General features: G+C 40.0%; 1 protein-coding gene across 1 annotated transcript in view; it reads right to left on the bottom strand.

The window, feature by feature from the left end:
* Nucleotides 1–22,388, bottom strand: part of LOC134798042 (phospholipid-transporting ATPase ABCA3-like) — a 32,936-nt gene that overhangs the window by 4,304 nt on the left and 6,244 nt on the right. Inside the window, exons 6-19 of the mRNA XM_063770371.1 lie at nt 21,778–22,005; nt 21,169–21,307; nt 20,600–20,849; nt 19,325–19,377; nt 17,621–17,765; nt 17,145–17,283; nt 16,641–16,896; nt 16,199–16,417; nt 15,722–15,844; nt 12,431–12,637; nt 11,531–11,628; nt 1,571–1,703; nt 874–987; nt 337–467 (exon numbers count right to left, since the gene is read on the bottom strand). Of these exons, the coding sequence (XP_063626441.1) occupies nt 337–467; nt 874–987; nt 1,571–1,703; nt 11,531–11,628; nt 12,431–12,637; nt 15,722–15,844; nt 16,199–16,417; nt 16,641–16,896; nt 17,145–17,283; nt 17,621–17,765; nt 19,325–19,377; nt 20,600–20,849; nt 21,169–21,307; nt 21,778–22,005 (2,235 nt within the window). The remainder of the gene's footprint in view (nt 1–336; nt 468–873; nt 988–1,570; nt 1,704–11,530; nt 11,629–12,430; nt 12,638–15,721; nt 15,845–16,198; nt 16,418–16,640; nt 16,897–17,144; nt 17,284–17,620; nt 17,766–19,324; nt 19,378–20,599; nt 20,850–21,168; nt 21,308–21,777; nt 22,006–22,388) is intronic.

Below are 22,388 nucleotides of genomic sequence, written 5' to 3' on the forward strand. Positions count from 1 at the left end.
ACTGTATACAGGTGTCACTCACACAATGAAATTTTCGTTCAATCCATTCGTGCCAGCTTCCGTGAATCGACCTGTACTTCAGGTATGAAACTTGGGGGCACTATTTTCCGTATACTTTAGCAATTCTACATAAAATAGTTTTCTTTGAAAAAAGGGACGAGAGGGGACCGTTTCGATCGAATACTTTCTGTTTAGAGAGGCAGAGAGAAAGTACGTTATTTACCTCCCCTTTTAACAGCAAGATAGTAGAAATATGTGTCTGACGAAAAGGTATCCCTATGAGTGATCTCCAATCGTTAAGTCGGATCCAGTTTTTTTTTATTCAGGTGCACGTACTTTGCTGCGCTCAGTAGAACGGTACCCGTTGGCGAAGATTTGGCCTCCCGTAGCAGCTGTCTCTCTCGTCAGCAGTTTGAACGTCGTGGTTTTACCGGCCCCGTTCACTCCAAGCAGGCCGAAGCACTCTCCTGGAGACCACGATAAAGTACAGAAGCGTCTCACCGTTAGGTTCTATTAAAAACATGACTTATGCACATTAAAACATCGTGCAAACCTACGAGCAAGCATTTTGCAGCGCACAGCCAGCGCTCTGCGTTCCCTCTCACTATCCATATTGTCGCACATGTCATCGGTGACCCAGTGGCCCAAATACTTAAAATGCTTCACTTGTGCTAAAGGAGTGCCACAAAGAGTCACAGGGGGCACATTGTAGGTCTTATTACCCGCTTTAAATAGCATAAATTCACTTTTGCTAGCAATACTCGCAATGCATTTCGCTTATATACATACTTAATTGGTGCAAGTAAGATGCACGGTGAGTATGATTAAAATTACTTTTTAACGGCCGCGTAAATGCATGAAAACGGGACTGACCTTTCTTGACAGAAAAGCTGATACCCTTGACGGCTTGATATGGCTTCTTTAAGCATTTTGAGTACCTCTTCTGAACTTTGTAACCCAAGACAGCGTCTGGTATCTGATTATTAGCTGTAAGTAGCAAGCAACAAGAACTCCATATAAGACACACATCACATGATATTATTAATTATGAAGCACATGTTTTATTTCTAAGTGGGTCATAAAGTGACCTTCCCTTTTCAGTTCCACATAGGTACTTATAGTCTTTCGATTTGTAGCTGGCCCCGACGGCTAATCCTTTGTCTAGAGTTAAGTAAAAGCGCACGTGACTCTACCTGCATAAAAATGGTTCACTTCAATGGGACACTTTAACCGGTTTTGAATTACAACTCCTATGGAAATTGCAATAATAAAGATTCAAAATGAACCAATGGAAAAATAATTTGTGACTAGTTCTGTGGTCCCTCTACGGTTACTTAGTGGCGAGTCGAACGCTACAGAACCGGTCTAAAATGAGTCATCGAGATGCGTAACAAAGGCGCGTTATCGTTAGGTACATTGGTTTTTTGAGCGTTGGACTAGCCCACGCTCAGGTGGCAATTAGAATTACACGACCCTTTTTTGCAGGTAGGGGCACACGCGGTTTTACTTAACATTAGACAATGGATTAGCGGTCGGGGCCAGCTACAAATCGAAATACTCAACTACTCACGCAGTTTAATGGTATTCTCGACGTAGAGGGCTTCAGCCTGAACCGCGGCGTCCTTAAAGCGTAGCTTCGGCGGAGCAGCTGCCGAGGACGTCAGGCGCTCCAGTGTGCCGTTATCCGAAAGGTATGTCAGCATCTACGAGTATTATTATTATTTGGGTGTTGTGGGCCTTTGAGTGCCACGTCGACCTATTGTGATCGTGATCTATTGTGACGGCCTTTTAAAGTTCACTATTAATGACCGTTGAATCCAGGAAATTCCAGATTTTTTCGGCCGTAATGCTCTGTATCTCATGGGGTTGCATACGTGTCGCCCTAGGTAGTTACTTCTTTTTGACATTGATGGTTCACAGGAACAGAAAGAGTAAATACGACACTGTGTTTAGCATGTGAACTAGACAAAGGTGAGATAAAATGTTGACCGCGGGCTTAGCAAGGTTGTACGACAAGGTAGTTATCACGCAATAGGTGTGGATAAAACGGCCGTTATCGTCGGTTTTATCGTCCATACTATGGTTGCAGACGATATATGGAGTTATCCACATTTGACAGCGGTAGATGATAGAAGACAATTTGCATAACATGGTCGTTGGATAAGATGTGGATAATTTGACAGATTGTCCCATTTTGACAGTTCAACTTAGTTAATTTTAACTACGTGCTTCTTAGATGACGATAAGCCTTGTCGTGAAAGCAAAAGTAGTGAATAATCATATTTTAAGGTATAAATTACAGGTAAATATCAGTTTTTCTATGATTATATTGAGAGTTATTAGTTACAATGTTCCGCTGTATATAATATTGTCAATATTTTCTTCGCAGGGAAGTCAAATTTTATTATTCCTACTCGCGGCTGCTGTTGAAGAAAAATATCGTAAACAGCTTTAAGAAACACTTGCAGCCCATTTGATATGACGGACGAAGAGTTTCGGCATATTTACAGAGTGCGTAAGGAGTGTGCAGTGCATTTACTTATGTGCCGAATTTAACGCCGAGCTTCAAAACGGTGATGGGTTACCTACCAAAACATCTCAAAGGTAAAGCTATAAAATTGCAGTGTTTCTTATAAAGTTAATATGTATTCTATGCATAGACCCTATTATATTTGAAATCATTGATTCTATGTAAAACAGACGTCTTAATGACAATGCTACTAAACTCTTCAATACTAGGTACCGGCCTCATTATTATATGTAAAAGTTAGTATGTTAAGATATCTGTTGTACAATCTCTTACTTATGCTACTAACCTACTAACAGAGGTTACTTAAGCTACTATTTACTTCAACATTCATATCCTAACCTCCGAACCTAAGGGGGAAAATCTACTTGACAAAATTAGATTTACAGTACCGGTCAATAACATATCACCTTTGTGTGTTTTTGTATGAACTTGTAGTAGGTTAGTTTGTAGATTTCATATTTTACTAGTCATTTTATATAAATAATATCTGAGAGACCGAGCTTTGCTCGGAAAACATATAAAAACTCAAAAATGCGTGTTTTTCCAGAGATGAGACCTAGCTAAATTGATTTTTCGCCCCCGAAAACCCCCATATAGCAAATTTCATCGAAATCGTTGGAGCCGTTTCCGATATCCCCGAAATATATATACATATAAATAAATAAATATACAAGAATTGCTCGTTTAAAGGTACAGTGAAACCTGGATAAGTGAGACTTCAAGGGACGAGCAGATTTGTCTCACTTAAAGAGGTATTCCACTTATCCAGGCTCTCAGTTAGCCAGGTACAAATAAATTTCTGTCTCATTTACAGAGGGTCCCATTAATAGAGGTAAGAATAGAGGATATTTCAGTTATAGAGGTGGTTAATAAGGTATTTTGTAATTATCTTTAAAGGTAAAATAATCCTTGTCCCTAAATATTTTTTAAGTCTATTAATTATTTCTTTAAATTTATTTTGAATGATTCTATTTTCAAATGATAAATTTTTTCAATTAAATTTGATACGAATTTCATTGCCTCTTAGAAAATTATTAAATGAAAATGTGTTTATTCGTGATACTTATCAAGATTTCAGCTTTCGTTTCGATAGTTTTAACTACATAAAGTAACTAAATGAAACTTGAAGTCGTTTAGACACAATTAAGCAAATGCGGAATTAGTGGATAGACTAAGAGTTAGTAAGAATACGGAAATTGATCAATAAAGTCCAAGTTAGAGAGGTCATAGACTGACTTTATCTCAGATACAGAGGTCAATTTCTATAAAATTCAAAAAAAACAATTAGGAAAATATAATGTTATAAATATAGTCTCAGTAAAAGAGGTAAAATACACTCTCTGTCTCAATTATAGAGGTAAATCTGACTATAAAATCACAACAACTAATCCCAGTTATAGAGGTTCGTTTTATCTCACTAACAGAGGTAATTCAGTGCTAAAGTATCGGGACCGCACCATGAGTCCCAGCTATAGAGGTTTCTCACTTATCCAGGTTCCACTTAACCAGGTTTCACTGTATAAGATATTATGAATACTGAAATACTGTGAACTACAATAAGAGACTCAGCATATTACTAAAAAAGCTCTTTAAAAATAATGAAGTTGACCATACATTAAAACAAAAAACCTCTATGAAAAAATCATTACATAGACCAATTTTTCTCATCGCTGGACAAGGAATACTACTAAACTACCTAAAGCTGTGGAAGTCACTCACAAATATAAAAAAAGTTATACCGTAAAAGCATGGAGGTGATATATTATTGGCCGGTACTTTAATTAGGTACTTATTTGTTTTAGGTTCTAACAGTATACACCACACCAGCAGCACACCTACACCACCAGCAGCAGCAGCAGCTGCTGGTGTGTAACAGTTACACCTGCTAGCTGATGGCAACTACCAACGTGGGACTAGTCAAGATCATGGCTTGTCCATTGGAGCACTACTTACTGGATTGGCCACACTACTGTAAGCCTGAACCTCAAGCAGTTTGTAGATGCTGTAAACAGAAGGTAAGTTCTTTTGACTTACTGAATTAAGTATTAAACTGTGACTTTCCACAAGGAATGTCTTAGTAACTTTTACTTTTTTGAATAAGTATGAGTGCGGCTGTATTGTGCATTGAGATATGTACCTACCTATTGTTTGATAGTTATGTATGATAAGTAGTTATCTCTGGCATATATAATCTGGGAATGCAATACTTATTAGGTTTAACTAAGGCACCTAGTTCTAATGTGCTGCCTTGTTTAATGGATATTATTCCTGGCGATTGTTTAGTATATATCTTGAGTGCACTAGACTGCACTCATGTGAAAATACTTACTCCATCGCTGCCACATGAACCTACTTTTACTTATTTCCTTCTTTTTCTTCCAGAAAACGTCTCGTGGATCAAGGGAGAAATTAGAGAAGACGCTCCTAAAAAACTTCCTAAGCATGCAAGCATACACAAAACCGGCTCTTAATAAGCTTAATAAATACATATTTCGCCTATTACTATGTTTTACTATCACACAAATACCTACCTAATTTACCTATATTTCTATACAAGTAGAGACTAGTAAACATTCAAGACGGATAATCTTCACACAGAACACCATTCCCGGGCATGCTTCAATGTAGGTGTCATTTATTCTTATTTTTCATTTTAGCCTTATGCGTACAAAATTTGTGATATATAGCTTCTAAACGTAAAATCCGACTCATATGCAGTATAGTACAATGAAAGCATAGGTAATAAAAACATTTTAGGCACGTTCTTACTTAAGAGGAAAGGGAGATGGCCGCTTCCGCTTCTCCATACAAACGTAGTCCTCATTTTCCTCTCTGGATATTGACATTATGGAAAATATTTTTACATAATTTAATGTATATTAACCATAAAGCTATGCCCCTACGTTCGAATTTTTGATTATTGTAAAAATTAGGAGCGGAAGACAGATTTCATACAAATTTTTAAATGCTCCTAACTCTTATAATAATTAAAATAAAAAAAAAAAAGAACAAATGTAGGGGCATGGCTGTAGTTGATGTTGATATGATATACAACAAATTGTATCAAAATATTTAATGTTATTATCCAGAGAGAAAAATGTGGACTACGTTTGTATGAAAAGGCGCGTCTTAACGACACGTCTAGTGAGTCTGGCGGTCAAAAGGTCAAATAAAAATATTCCTAAATGCTCTATTATGCTAATAAGTCTACTTTAGTGACTATAACTGCGGTCAGACTCAATACGCCAATAACTAATGTTGAATATTAAAAACTATGTTAAATTCCATTTAGGTAGATACAAGAATGACAATTCTCGTCACTTGTGGTGTTGTCAAGTCTTTTTTTGTTTACTAAACTCTATAGATAAGTTAACAATTTCGGCTCTGTGCTAGAGAGAATATTATAAATGCGTAAATAAAACAACTATTGCCAAAAAATTAAACAAAGTTTATTTACACATTAAATGTAGGTGTACAAACAAATCATTCACTGCCGTACCCGGTGTGAAAGTGCCCATCATGCCAGCAGCTTTATCGCTGGATTACTATGAACAGCTTTTGTACCAGGAACGTCTCGGAGCGAGGGCAGTGGCGTAGCTAGAGGATATGGCGCCCGGGGCAGGCCCCAAATTTGCGCCCCCCCCCCCCCTCTCCGAAACGAAATGAACTAACGAAATGGGACCAACCCCTAAGTCGCGAAAAAAATTTGGCTGTTTCATACGTTTTGGCTGGTCGAAAGTCTATGGGAGGGTAAACTCTTTTTTTCGCGATTTCGAGGTTGGTCCCGTAGCAAAAGTTGCTCAGTATAATCCCAAAACCTCCCTGGCAACGGGAATGTAATTATTTTTTAGCCATCATGTATAGTGTATAGGAATCCTCAGTAGTCCACATATCGATGAATGTCGTCGATAGACAACATGTCACAGATATGCAGCAGCAGCTATTGAAGCATCAGGTTCCGTCAACTACGGCTCATATGCGCCAGCCGGATAAAGGGCTAGCGATCCACTTGCATAGGTAGTCTATTGGACAGTCCATAAGATGGTAACTTCGACAGGAGACCCCTAACGTAAAAGACGCGCTAACACTGGACACAACTCTGAAGCACTTGGCCCGCTCGCCTTATAAAACGAAAGCATAGCAACTCCCGCCGAATATCCCTCTGCTTGATAGAAGTTTCTGGCATAGAGTATTCACACTACGGGATGGTGGGCGGTAGGGCGCTACCGTCGTCTTTCAAGATCGAGTTCGATGCAAAAAGAGTTCCTAAAAGATCGTCTTTCTCCCTTTGCGCTGTGGGCCAGATTACCATCCGCATTTCACACTTCACAGTGGTGGTAAATACGACTGACAAAAGTTTCCCTGCTGCCTTTGGCAAGGCGGAGAGGTAGTCTTTAGCCCATTTTGGCGCCCCCCCTTGGACGTCGCCCGGGGCACATTTATTGCTATTTCATAACTGCTCATCTATAAGTTTCGTTTCCAATATAAATAGAATGCTTAACGGTGTAGAAAAGATCAACATTCCTCTCAGACCTCCAACAAAAAGGGGCCAAACTGAAAACCAGCGCTGGACGCCAGTCTAGCACATGCTGAGCTTGGTACCCACGGCCAACATGTCTTGCTAAATGTAATTACCTATGTATAGAGTAGACAATAAGTTAGTACTTAACCTAGAATAACTTAGTACATACTTAACATAGAATTTATATGTAGGTATATGGTTTGTATTCCTAATATTTTTTCTGCCATCAACTTATCATGTTTTGGCAATGGAGCATTCCATGAAATTGACTACCGTTTGTCCCGTAGAAATGCAGATTTTCTGGAGATTTGCAGGTATAAGAGTTTCCTTTTCTATGACAAATGGTCAAACATGCACGGAAAATTATTCGCTTGCTTTAAATGGCGAAAAAAAAAAGGCCCCAACACAGGAAATAAAATGCGTTTGTACGGGACAGCTCGTGGAATGCTCCAATAAAGTGGCATTCAGAGTGTAGCCTTGAGGTTGCCAAGCTAAGCAACCAAGTCAGGTGTCACGGTCTTCAGGTCCTCAACAGGCCCAGGGTATGAGTGTCCGGTTCTCAGGCGGCACCAGATTTTCCGAGGAAGGTCAAACCCTTTTGGTTTTTTAGTTGGGTCAGATATACAGCAACTCCGAGCTGCCGAAGCTGACTATTCCGCTATCCACCTATCCGAAATATTAAAGCTGCTCAGGCTCCCAGCTGTAGCACAGGGTCAGGGTGGGGTTATTCGTGATATTCTCAGCCTCCCTCTTCAACGCCTTGAGTCGTCGGATGTGAGGAGGGGCAATGTGACTCAATGCCGGCAGCCAGTGGCGGTTGTAGATCGGATAGTGCCTGAGATGCATCGCATGGTCTCGTTGAGCTTAACGTCCAATTTATGGGTATGTGCACTTTCAAGCCTCCAATATGTCATGACTGAAACAGAAACAAATTATATTAGATGAGGTCAGGCGCAGGCTAGTACTTACAGCGGTTCATTGCCAAATTATGTGAAATTAATGTCACTTTTAGAAAGCTCTCGTTTTTAAGCCAGGGGGATTTTTATGTTACAGTTGTCCGAATTATCGATTGAAAATAAATTGAATTTTGTTCTAGTAATTATTTATCCGTTATTAAAGTTGTATTATGTATCAAGTGTAGTTCTGTACCACGATATTCTATACGACACAAACATACCCACACACTTACATAGGCTGCTAAAATCATTCCCATAGTCAGGTATAGGTACAATAAACCATTTTACCAAACACAAAAAAAAATATTCCAGCTGCCAGCAGTAAAGAAACCAGCTTCTACTCCCAAGCCCTAACAATATAAATAAGTTTTTAGCAAAAATATCATTTTTGGTATAAGCTTTTATCGCTGACTGTACTTTTCTTTCAACAGGCAACTAATACTCACTAAGACTCAGACTCAGAGTCCATTCTAACAACACCAAGCACAATTAGTTTGCGTTGTTTTATCACAGTGTTCCCATGGCCACCTCATATCTCCATCATCAGATAGGCTCCATGTCATCATAATATTGCAATTGTCATCCGATTTACATATTGTTATGTAAGTATGCAAAATTTCATCTCAATTGGAAATCGGGAAGTGGGTCAAACTTAGCTGTCAAATGTATATGGCCAGCTTTAGTGCTAACATAACTGTTCCTAGTATTCCTATAATACATATTATAAGTAAGAATATTGTACTAGTAGGTATTATATTATTTTATAATCTTAGTAGAATAGGTACTAATACAATTTATTTGTATTGAATAAGGCCGGCGCCCCACTGCTGCGCACGCTACATCCACGGCCCACGTTTTAATACAAACCGTGGGCAAGCCCACGAAATTTTGTATAGGAACGTGGGTCATGTACATAGCGTGCGCAGCAGTGGGGCTCCGGCCTAATACCGTCCGAGAAATGGGCCCCTGCTCTACAATATATATCGCACTCAATCTATCTGAATTTTATCTTCCCTCAAATAAAAGAAAGATAAAGGTCGGTTATCCAAATATTATGACAATTACTTAATTACAATTGCCAGTCACCTGTTCGGCAGCGCTGCCTTCTTGTAAGTCGGAGACGAAGATTCCTCCGATGATCATAATGCCCAGGCCCGACGGACCCTGGAAAAGAAGATCATCATCATTAACTTAAGAGTTACTAAGTAACTTGTCGGTGGAGTAACTTCCAGCTTTCCCTATCTTGCACATAGCGTGCGCAGCAGTGGGGCGCCGGCCTAACTCTTGCAGGGAATTTGTAAGTTACTTGTGGGTATGGCTACTTTATTTATTTTATAAACTTTATTGCACAAACATATATAATTACGTAAAAATAGCGAACTTAATGCCAAAAGGCATTATCTACCACCTACTAGTCAACCATAGAAACAAATATGTGACGTTCCACGGCAAAAGGTACCTTATGGCGGCTGGCGCTTACGTCGCATAGTGCCGCAATAATATTGGAGCGGCGTTAATAGTTAATAGAGTAAGCGCCAACCGCCATAAGGTACATTTACCCGTGGGACGTCACATATAAACACTAAAGGTTGGTGCAAAAACCAATCAAAAAGCAAATGCAATAGGTATATCTTAGATATACATACTAACATAAACATACATATATGTTATAAAAATAAATGTACTAATATGTATATGGGATGATAGACACTAGACGAGACATTTAGCAGATGACTACCGAGCATGACTACTCAAAAAACAAATTTTCTTGGGGCTTGTCTTACAGGTAGAGGGAGTGCATTCCATAGATAGGTTGCCTGAACGGCAAAACAATTAGACATAAAACGGTTATAAAGAGGAAGGACTTAAAGTTTAAGTGAGCGGGAGTTCACATCCGGAACAGGCATAAAAACTAAATACTTATTAATAATATTTTATCTTTATGTCTTAGATTTATGGCATAAAGTGTGTCTTTTTCTTTGTCAATAAACTTTTATTCTTGCTACAAAACTAGCTTCTAGAATATACAGAGTAAAAAAAAATTTTTTTTTAAAGTGAGGTCTACGGGTTTCAAGGATGTTAATATTTGTTAGAATGCGTATGCACTTTTTATGCAGTGTGAATAAATGTATGCATAGGTAGTGTTGTAGTGTAACTTTTACACATCATTTTTGCCAAATCAACTTCCTGAAATTATAGTAGTGATAGAACAGGTTTTTAACAAACTTTTGTCACTTAGTAGAACATAATAGATAGAATGAGAAGAAATAGATAATAAGTGTCAATAATATTAAAAGGCACCAGAAAATTTTCATGATTTTAGTTTAGGAAAGGTGTACTTACATCTTCAATCCTTTCTTCTGGATCTTAGAAGTTATGTGCAATGTGAAGCATTGCATTTTGTATCTCTGGCTTCCGAGAGGCTCATGGATCTCCCTGTAGGTGTAGGCGAACAGGGGATGCTGAGTTATATATATTTGGCTAGCATTTTCTTGTGCGCCGAAGCATCGTCTGAAATTAAACATATTCATGACAAAACCAGTTAATGATCAAACGAACTATAACTTTTTCTATAAATAAATTAGAGAAACTTACATTTTGGGTGGCATTTCCTTTAGTTCACACAGCAAATCAGTATTTTTCTTCGACTTAGTTTGTATGTTCACTAAATTCACTGAATCATGCGCGTACGCGATGCTTGTCAATGTCAAATGAATTGTCAGTTGAGAAAACACGATTATCCGTGCATGTTATAATGTAAGTCAATTTGTATAAAGCTGTCACTCATTTAAACATTTTTCAATTTGGAAGTGTAGTAATAAAACTAACTATTCGTTTTCAAACATCGTCCGACACACGTCCGACATTTTAATAAAGCCAGGCATTAAATGGATTTTTCATAAACTCTAGGCATAGACAATCGTGGTCACTTACGAATGATAGTGGATAACTTTATACGATATCGACGTGGTATTCTTATCGTAGCCCGTAACCATGTTCAGCAAAACGATAAAAATACGACTATCGTTAAAAGACGACAGTAGATTCCACGCGCAATATGATATAACCTTGCTAAGCCCGCAGGTACGGAAATACAACACACCATACCATTTTTTATAACGCATAAATGCTATATGACTGACACTTAATAAGTATTTGATAAGTATATATCACTGTAGTTATCCCTTCTTCAAAAAATATACTACCCCGCCCGCAGCTTTGAATATTATTACTATTGCGAGTATTAGGTACCCAATACCCATAAAATTTTACGCTATTCAAAAAAAGTTGTCTTTTGTCATTAAACGTTTTTATTGGCTAAAATAAAATTTCATATGTCAAACCTCTTGCGCAGCATTAGAATATTTGACGTTGTGAACATGCGCGCAGTACAGTTGAAAAGTTCGCGGCACAATTTCCGTGGGGTTATTTTTTTATAGAAATATAAGTTTATTTGCCAGAATACAGTTTAATCAGACTTGTATAGTTATTCTAGTGGATGTCGGCTGATATAATACTTACGAAGTACGCGGCTGCTTGGAAGACGAGGACGAGCATCGGGACGCCGGCCGCGTCGCTAATAGACCAGTAGCTCCATGGCTCCGAACCCGGAGATGACCCTGATCGACATAAAACGCAAATATAATTACACTTAAATTCAATATCAGTACCTAAATCCAAAGTTCATCAGCAGGAGAACCAAGATTAGTTTACAAGATCGTGATAAGACCGATCTTGGTACATGGATGCAAAGCTAGGACGTTGACCCTGAAGTCGGAAAATAAGCTCTTGGTGGCAGAGAGGAAGATCTTTAGAAAGATGTTTGGCCCTACAAGATGTGAGAGAACTGGTGGGCGAGTCTAACACCATCGGCGAGAGCAAGGCTGCCCGACTTGGCCCGACTTCGTAGGCTCGGCCATGTGGAGAGGATGGGAGAGGATCGTGCAGCCAAGAGATATTATTTGGGGCGACCAACTGGGAGACATCCGGTCGGAAGGCCTAGGTACTGCGCGATGGATCGATGAGATCCAGAAAGACCTGTGTGACATCAAAGCGGCTGAATGGCGTCGTATCGCTCTGGATAGGAATGAATGGCGGAAACTAGTGTCGGAGGCCAAGATCCGCCTCGGGTCGCTGAGCCGGCGAAGTAAGTAAGTATATAAATCAATAAACATTCATATCCGAATCGTGTTCTCGAGTTTGACAGCTAAAAAGAGAACGCTGCGCGCTGTAGGTACCTTATGTTTGTAACTGAATTGTCACTAGCAGCTCAATTCCCTCCGTAGTAAAATTCAAAGTCCTAAACATTGTCTATTGAGTTCAAGCCCTGCCCAAACCAAAATCCTGGATCCACCACTAAGAGTTAAACACGATTTGTGGCATCCTGTTGAATGTTCATGCGCCAGCATTTATTGAACTTACCGCAGCATGTCTCCGCTTTAAACGCCCCGGGCCCAGCCAGTTCGGGGCACCTGCCTCTGTTCAAGTTGCAGTGGCTGTTCACCTGTGCCACGGTCGCCGACTTAAGCAGCCCAATTGTTAGGGCGTGCGGCGGGAACAGAACGTAAGGAATGTACATAATCGTATAAAAAAACTTTTCGGACTCCTTCACATTAGCAGTGAAGAAAGCTGAAACATCAATAAAACAATATGAAACTCTCGCGTTTTGTACACATATTTAATGACACAAACGGGTCTACCGCGATATACTTTCATTGTTTTTACCTTAAATTCCGACGTTTTAGCTGAGTTGCACCAGCTGTGGTCACGGAAAGACTGACGTCCCAGCAAACCACGCCACACCATCCGTCCACACAAGTCCGTGACCACAGCTGGTGCAACTCAGTTGAAACGTCGGAATTTAAGGTAAAAACAATGAAATTCTATCGCGGTAGACCCGTTTGTGTAATTAAATATGAATATAATATACTTGACACTAATGATACCTACTGACCATGACTCTTTAAAACCTTTTTCTAGAGACTGTGCGGAAAGAGAAGAGTCATAGCATGTATTTGTTCCCTTATATTCCACGATTCTTCTCTTTCCGTACACGCTCTATGATGCGTCCAAAAACTTATTAGAAACTTATTAGATTTTTATATCTCATCACGCGTAATAACGTCAATATCGATTTAATAGTGACATTAGTGACATTAAATTTTTCAAGACGTCTAAAATAGTTATTTACGATACAAGTGCGGAAAAGAGGAAATTCGAAACCAGTGGCGATGAATTAATCGTAATTAATACTTCATAATTTTTTAATCAACACAAGTTGCGAATTACCTATGATGTGTATCGTACAACGTTTTACAGTAGGTACCTACATATGGCCCTTTAAACTTTCGACATACGCACGGAAAGTGCTCTTTTCCGCACTAATGCGGGAAAGTAGCACCATAAGGGTACTTTGCTTCTTAAAAACAGTGAGCAAAATGCGACTTTGCTCACTGAGTCATTTTGTCTCACTCAGTGAGCAAAATCGCATTTTGCTCACTGAGTGAGACAAAATCGCATTTTGCAGTGAGCAAAATCGCATTTTGCTCACTGAGTGAGACAAAATGACATTCAAGTGACCAAATCAAATAGTGAATAGTCAAATGTCATTTCAACATGCGGGGTCTAATACAAGTTCGATATACTTGGGTTCTATTATCTCTAGGGTTTCTGGTTTCTCGGCCTTTTTTATTTCTCGAGGCACGGGAATTCTCGACCAAGATTTCTCGAGTTTCTCGAGTATCTCGAGAAATTTTGAAAGTTTCAACAAACACCATGTTATTTAATTTTTTTTTGCTTTTTTACAAATCAGACTCATAGGAGTCGTAGGTGAGATCAATAATCAAACAAATGGTAAAATTTTAGTTACCATAAATTGCACTTAATAATCAATAATTCAACAACGAACAATAAAGACAATATAGCAAGCGTAAGATGTGATATGGTGTAGTGTATTTCTTTAGGTATTTTACAAAATGTAATCAAACCACAATTATTATAGTATTTTTTTAAGCAAGAATATTCAAGTCAGCATTCAAGTCAATTTAACTCGATGTGAAAACCTTACAGAAGTTTGACTACCTACGTAATATTAATAATTACTCAACGTAACAATGAAGCAGCTAAAATTGTGCTATTTTGCTTAGGAATATATCGCGATAATTTGATTAATCAATAGTAATTTTGTAGTATTAGTTAGTTTTGTAATATTTGCTACTACATGGCCCTAAAACGAGACGATTTCTTGAGAAATTTGAGGTTAGTCGTTCAAAACATGAGAAAATCGGTTGATGCCGGGATGATAGAGTTAAACCAAAAAAGTCTGCAGCGATTTTGATAGCCCGCGCAGTGCAAGTGTTATTTATACGTCATAATTCCATAGAGGATTGACGTCTGAGAGTCTTTTCTTGGTCTAACTCTAGAGGACGGATCAAGGCAGTTTTTCATATGTTTGGTTAACTAATAAATGTTTTAGGTAAGTACTTGAAAATGTTAAAAAAACATTGTTTACATTTATTTTACTACCTAAAGAAATACACTATAGACACAACACGCGTATAACGCGTGTTTTTTTTACTTATTACATGTGATTTATTTCTCGAGTTCTCGGGGCATTGAGTTTTTATTTCCCGTCTCGACCAAGGACAAATTTCTCGAGATTTCCCGCCTCGAGAATTCTCGAGCAGAAACCCTAATTATCTCTGTCCCTCTAGGTATGTTCTCACTGCTTAGGGTGAACAATTTTGTGTACTACACGAGATCAAAGTTATTTACATCTCGTGCGCTTTTGAATCCCTTACTACGCTCAAGATTCTAAATTATAGAATCTTTCGCTTGCACGGGACTCAAAATAAGCACTCGAAGAAATATCAAACTTTGATCTCTTGTTGTACAAATAACTATTACCACATTTCTTCAAAATATTTTAAAACTTTTATAACGTGATCTTATTAAACTTGTAGGTATATGAAAAGGGCTCTAGGAGGCGACAAAATTTTACGCTAGTTATTTATATATTTTTTTCGTTTTTAATAAAGAAGGATGTTAATGAACAAACTTGTTGAAAATCCTCCTCTTTTATAATATTAATTTTGGTTTCTTAAATATTAATACTTTTTGAGATAATTGGGGAAATAAAAAATGTCTACTTTTCCCCCTTTTATACACGCTTCGAATACATTTTTCTAATCATCATGACGAATCGAATGAGGTATAACACGTATTTTTAGGAGTAGTATCTCTATTTTTTACCGTTTTCATGCAGTTTCTCGAGTAGACTAATTAATACACTCGTTTGATGTTTCACTAGCTTTCAGCTTCTTTTAGCCCACACAAGTAAGTATTAGATTGAACATTGAAATTCAGTTATGTAGGCTTTCTGGTGATGGGAAGAAAACATTCACTTCTGGCATTTGTATATGCTGGGGTTTAAAATTTACATGCAGCACATGAATACCTACGCCAAAATACGAAGCCGCGGGTAGTAGACTTCAAAAATAAAAGACAAGTGCGAGTCGTACTCGCCTACCGAGGGTTCCGTACTTTTTAGTATTTGTTATTATATCGGCAACTGAAAAACATACTCTGTGAAAATTTCAACTCACGGTTCATGAGATACAGCCTGGTGACAGACAGACGGACAGTGGAGTCTTAGTAATAGGGTCCCGTTTTTACCCTTTATCCGCACGGAACCCAAAAATGAATGGTACTAACTGGTGAATATGATGAGTATGAAGAGCACGGCTGTGGCGGTCGTTAGGCTGAACAGCGTGCTGAGGAAGTACACCAGCCCCAGGGTCGCCAGGACACTCAGCATCAGCACCACGAACAGCGCCACTTTAAACATTTATATTTATTTAAACTTTATTGTACATATTATATCGTCAGGTGATGATTAAAACTCCGCAATTGCTACCACAACTTCAGTCATTATAAATATACCGTGTACACGCGAAGATCCTATCGAGAACCTATCGAGGTTTAGGTAGATATTTAAGAGGGTTCGTGATCTATAATCTTTTATAAAAGATCATTCTTCGTGATGGACTCCAAAGTCACAATATACATTTTTACACTAAAGATATTGACAATACTTTCTTGCCATAACAGAAAAGGAAAAAAAAATTCAAGCATGACCAACCTAGTGCACAGAACGGCAACTGATAAACCAAACGTGTGACTGAGACTCACCTAAGAAGCAGAGTTGGTTGAAAGTGTGATCCTTTTCCAACACAAAAGTGAACAGGACGATAAATAACACAATGATCAGTGTAAAGCTGACACGTCCCGCGTACAAGGCGGCCCAGTGTAGCCAACGCGGCGTGCCCGTCATTATGTAGGCGTGCCGCGTGCCTGTCGTGCGCTCAATGGACGGCAATTGGACGCACGAGCTCAGATAACTGCAAAATACTGAAAAAAGGTACCATTAAACAGTAAGGTTCAGAAATAGCTGACTCCCCTGCATATGAGACTTGTTTTCAGAGACGTCACATTTCAAATATTGTTAACGATGTGCTGATACTTCGTGAAACGGAATAATACTCTAGCTCAGGCGCGACATTCTGCGCGACGTCGGGCCCGTTACATCCCTATACGTTCCATACTTGACGAAGCACTTGGCATGAAAATTTACCGACTCTTTTAAAAATAATCTCACTCAAAGCCGTGAAACTGCTCCATAGCATTATCATTTCGTTCTTCTTAGGCTGCAGTAGTTCAGCTTCATCGTAGGGCACGTAGGCGCCGCGCAGAGGATGGTAGCGCACATTGATCGTGCGCGCGCCCATCGATCGTAGCGCGTCGAGTCTTGTCAAACGCGCGGCTAGCGCGTTGCTCAGCGCGTTCAGCGCTACGGGCGCCGCGTGGCGCAGCGATGGTGAGTAAAGCGCCTGGGAACAGATATGGGCATTCGTCGTATATAGAGCCACCCCACGACACTAGTATCTCCCAAGCGTCGACGTCTAGTTATGGCTGCTGCTCGACGCAACGTTGGCGCAACTACGATGTGACGCCATTTTCCATAGCGCTGCTAGACGCCAACGCTCAAAAGACGGATGGCTCATAATCTCACTCTAACACATGCTGCCTGCCGTTCATGCAGGTACGGGTGGCTGTGTTGATGGTAGGTATATTATACCTTGGCACTGATATCGTTAAGTTCGATCCCCACTAGATATTTTTTATACTCTTCCATGTTCTCCCGACCGGTGCGTAACACGGCTGAAACAAATATTACCTCAAGTATTTTTATTCGAGAATGAAAAGATGGTAAGAGTCTGTGAGGAAAAAGAAGCGTCAAAGAATGTATAAAAAGAAAGATTTTTTATTTTCTACTAACTGACTGTTGACCAAGCTATCATTTCCAGGAGAGCTGTGTGCACTTAATTCTCACAGATTAAATATTAAAATGACAATTTTAAAATGTATCTGGAAACTGAGCCCCGGGACGTAAATAAGCTTAATAAGCCAGATAACTTATGGACCCAGTTGGGCTAGCACATGATTGGCGCGACAGTATCTCGCGGCGAGATACACTTAGGCCTACAGCCCCCATTACGTAGTACAAAAGGAAATATAAACTAACCATTAGCAACGTCGGGCACCTTCTCGAACTGTACTCCTTCGAAGGCCGCTCTCAGACTCTGCAGGGTGCTTTCATCCGCTTTGACGAGTACGTGACGCTGCGGCCGCTCGGTGTACAGATCCAGATTCAACGCTCTAGTGTCTGGCTTCTTTTTCTCATCGCGATCATTGTTGGCTGCAAGGCTTACGAAGCAGGTCAGTGCCCCCATAATGATTATCTGAATTTTGAGGGTATCTCCGATGTTGCAAATGTTGTTAAAATGAAATGGTGCAGTCTAAATATGTGTATACGAGTACATACTTACTTCATATAAGTAAACGTTTAGACTGCACCATTTCTCCGGCCATACATAGGGGTCATTGGGCCGGGAGTTTCCTGCCTCTTTCTGCCCCCTACATCCCAAACTTAGAAAAGCTCTATCGAATCGATACTTTCCATTGAAATTGTCTACCGATCGAAATCATAATATGGTATGCCAATATTTGAAGAGTTTCTTCGGGTTTTCCGAGACTCCATTATGTATTTCTGGTGATATGTAATAGTACCCACATTGATTTGAAGTAACACACGTCTGATACTGAGTCGCTATGACCCCCAAATTGAGTTAGTATCACACGTGTGATGCTAGGGCGCTCCATCAATCAAACTATTAATCAATAAAATCCAAAAAGTTAGTTTGATGGAGCACAGTTATCAAAAACAGTCATTGGTCCCATGTTACGTTCAGAGATTTAATTCAACTGTTACCTACCACGATGATAAAGTTACGAAGCTTGACAAAGTAGCACTGCCTCTGGAAGAGTGCTACGAACTGTTGGGCACGCAACTTAAATCCCGTCACCTTCTCACGCCCCGGTTCTGAACAAAATGAAATAAATAAAATATATTTATCTCGGGTATCTTGAGCATATCATGTTAATTAAGGACTTACACCATTCGATTGCAGAGCCGATAATAATCGTTTGTCCCTTTCCGACTTATTGGTATGATGAAAATGGAAAAACGATTATTATCGGCTTGTCAACTTTAGTAAACGTTTATGAATAAGGGGGTTAGACTATTCGATTGCAGATGATGAGGGCATTTAATGAAAGACGATATGGTACTCGCAGTCTACTGCACACAACATTTACAAGCGATACATTTCTTACAACATTTAAGACCTATTAGAAACGTAGGTTAGACAGGAACCACCGACATCATCTTTTCACGTTGATTTTCGTCTGGAGATTGATTGATAGCATATATAATAGAGTTAGACCAAGAAAAGTCTGCAGCGATTTTGATAGCCCACGCACTGCAAGTGTCATTTTAAACGTCAATCTTCTATGAAATTATGACGTATAAATAACACTTGGACTGCGTGGGCTACCAAAATAGCTGCAGATTTTTCTTGGTCTAACTCTAGCTTCAATTGTTTTCGACGTCGTCTTTGTTCAGTTGACAGCGCACTTTATGACGACTATAGGCGGCCCTGCTTACGAACGCTACTCAGGTCAAGTGTTAGTGTTACTAATTACTAGGTAATAAATACCCTAGTTTACTCTATTTGTCTTATGGGCATGATACAGTCTAAGGTAATTAAAACCTACTAACAATATTTTCTAGGCTGAACCTACTTAGTGAGACTAACCATAAAAATAAGTATCAAAAGAGTAGTTGTCACGATTCGCGGTAGGTAAGGATGTGCTGTGCTGAAGGTACTGGTAAACATTATAGACATAATAATTTACCCATAGTTGGGGTTTCTTTCTCCTCATACGTTGGTTTTTCGTCGCTGCACAGCCTGAAATAAACAGCTTTTTAACTGGATGGTTTTCAGGGTGTTTTCAGGTGTTGGGTGTTGCGTGTTGGTTTAGAAATGTCATTTCTAAATACTTAAACCGCGGTCACCACAGCCTCTCCTTCTGGTCGTGTCTATAATGTATATGTCGCAGTCGGATCGTATAATCCGCCGTATTACATTACGGCTAGCCGTTTTCAAAAACAGGGGCGTTTTGAAATGCGGCGGTTTAACGATTAGCCGGATTGAATGCGGCTGAATGAGAATCCGCCGGAATGTATTCGGCGCCATACGTTCTTCAACACGGCTAGCCGTAATGTAATACAGCGCGTCATTAGCCGCCGCTTTGACAGTTTTTAGTTCCCATTTTTAACACTCGTGGCGCTGCCTGGCATAACAACAACAAACTATGAAAAACGCTGGGGTGTCCATCAATCTGGAGTTCGTCGGACTGTTTCTTTTCAAAAAACATTTCCTTCGCAACTTAACTAGACGGAGCTCCGCTTCGCGGGGCTCCTTTTTCTGAGCGGTTTGCCCTTCGGGCATCTGAAGCTACCTAACGAACCTAACCTACCTACCTATTGATTTAGTGAGACGTCCGTGAAAACATTACACTTTGGGGAAAAAAGCGTAGGTAGGTAAGTAGGTTAGGTTCGTTAGGTAGCTTCAGATGCCCGAAGGGCAAACCGCCCAGAAATAGGAGCCCCGCTTGCGGGGCTCCGTCTATTTAAGTTGTGAAGGAAATATTTTGGAAAAGAAACACATGTAGTGCGGTGGAACCATTGTCAAACTCCGGTTAAGTAGGTGACCGAAAGAACTGGTCACTCTACAATCTCAATAGTAGTACGATGCGGCTAAACGTAGGCCGCCTTATTGAAGAACCTATCGCAATGACAATCCGGCTAATCGTCGACCCGCCGCATTTCAAAACGCCCCTGTTTTTGAAAACGGCTAGCCGTAATGTAATACGGCGGATTATACGATCTGACTACGACATATATATCAAAACGGCTTTGTTTATACTTGACGCAAAACTAAGTGGCGAGTCAGGTCATAATCTCATCTCTTTCACTCTTGGTTGGTCTTAAAAATGGTAAAGGAGATAGCATTATGATCTCAGTCGCCAGTTGGTATTGCGTTAAGTTTAATAGTCATCACAGTCAATAACTGATCGCAATAAGATTTTATGAATAGCCAGTTAAGTGTTTTTGAAGATTAGACTCACTCCAAGAACACCTCGTCAAGACTGCTTCTACTGACTCCAATGGTGTCAATTTGCAGTTTGGAGCGCTTTTCGTCCAGTGTGGTAAAGAGCTGGGGGAAACGCGGCGTGTCCATCGACGGCAAATTGTAGGTCAGACCGTTGGGACGACGGTCGCGGACGGTCGCGTCCGGCACGACGGCGGTGATGGTGCTCGTGATTTCTGCTTCATTCGGCGCGCCCAACGTCGTGAACGTGAGACGGTGACCAGTGCCTAGGAAATAGAGTAATGAGAGAATTAAAACTTAAAGAGTTGAATTTATATACCCACGGATAAGTATAAAGATGCATGGGCCCGCGAGTCTCAAGTCGAGTAAGGTAATTACTAGAGTATGTGCCTAGAATTGGGCTTGAGTTTGAACCACGAAACTCTAGCTTTTGCATTTTTACTTAGGCTCAAAGCGCGCTTAATAAAGCGCGCCTTTGATCCTTGGGCTTGCATTTACCTTCGGGATTTACAAACGCGCAAATTCGATCTTCAAACTGGATTACGCTAAATAAGCTTGAAGCTTTCTTATGTTCATCTCACTGACCGATGGCTCGTTTTAGGAACATGGGTGTGGCGTGGCAGCGCACTCGGCCGTGGTGCAGCGCGGCGATACGGTCGCCCAGCGCGTCCGCCTCCTCCATGAAGTGCGTCGTTAGCAACACCGTGTGCTGCCCACGGAGACCCTGTCAGTCAAGAGAGGTTCTATACAGTCTCTACGTATTTACCTAACCTTGACAAAACTTAAATACCAATTTTACGGAAACTAAACATGTTAGGTCAACCCGTAGATTCCTGAGACCCAGAAAATTGGAACTCTTTGTTATGTGCTAACATTTGTACACAGGGTCTAAAAACGGTAGCCGTAAGATGTTTTCTAAATTTAACCCTTGCGTTTCTACACATACTCGACTTACAGATGGTAGGTAGAGCAGAAACAGTGAAACACTGCCTTTTTGACTGTATCTAAGCGACATGTGTAGGTATACAAAACTAGAGTTCTTGCCTTAAGTATGTGTCTTTACAACCAACTTTTTTTTCCTAGCCTAATTAGTGTCTCACTGCTTGTCCAACGAACTTTTATATAATTTTGTTTTCCTACATTGACTTTACACATGCAACGAACGGCTTTGGCGGATAGCAGGAATATACTAACCAGGAGCACGTTAGACAGCTCTCGGCGCGTCTCCACGTCCAGCCCGCTGGTCGGCTCATCCAGCACCAGCACCTTGGCCCCGCCAGCAACAGCGCAGGCCAGCTGCACGCGCCGCTTCATACCGCCGGACAGTGCTGTAGGTTTTTCTTTCAGCTTGTCAGACAACTGCAGTTTGGCGAGTAGCTCGGAGCTTGATGCGCGGGATTGTGCGCACGATTGTCCTTTAAGCTGTAAGTTTATTATTGCATGGATATAAAAGCGACTCCTTATAATACGTCAATCGATGAGTTATATTAAGCAGATTATTATTTCTTCCGATTTTAATGATACGAAAATTCCACCTTTTACTCCGATGATATTCGCAAAAATAACAATGTATCTAATTCACAAATTAGTTTGTAAGCGACGAAGAGTAAAAATACTTATAAGGAGCAGGGACGTGAAATTTCGAATCTCCGCTGGATCACGAGTTCGGTCAGGTCGAGTTACTAACTTTCAAGTGTTTGCTATTATGTATTGATCTTTTGACTAAGTAATTTATAGTTTTTCAGCCGGCCTAGCCAAGGTTACAATCGCTATCGCTTCGACAACGAAAAGCATTATGTCTCTCT

The sequence above is a fragment of the Cydia splendana genome, chromosome 16, assembly GCF_910591565.1.
Source record: "Cydia splendana chromosome 16, ilCydSple1.2, whole genome shotgun sequence".
In the NCBI taxonomy this organism is placed as follows: Eukaryota; Metazoa; Arthropoda; class Insecta; order Lepidoptera; family Tortricidae; genus Cydia; species Cydia splendana.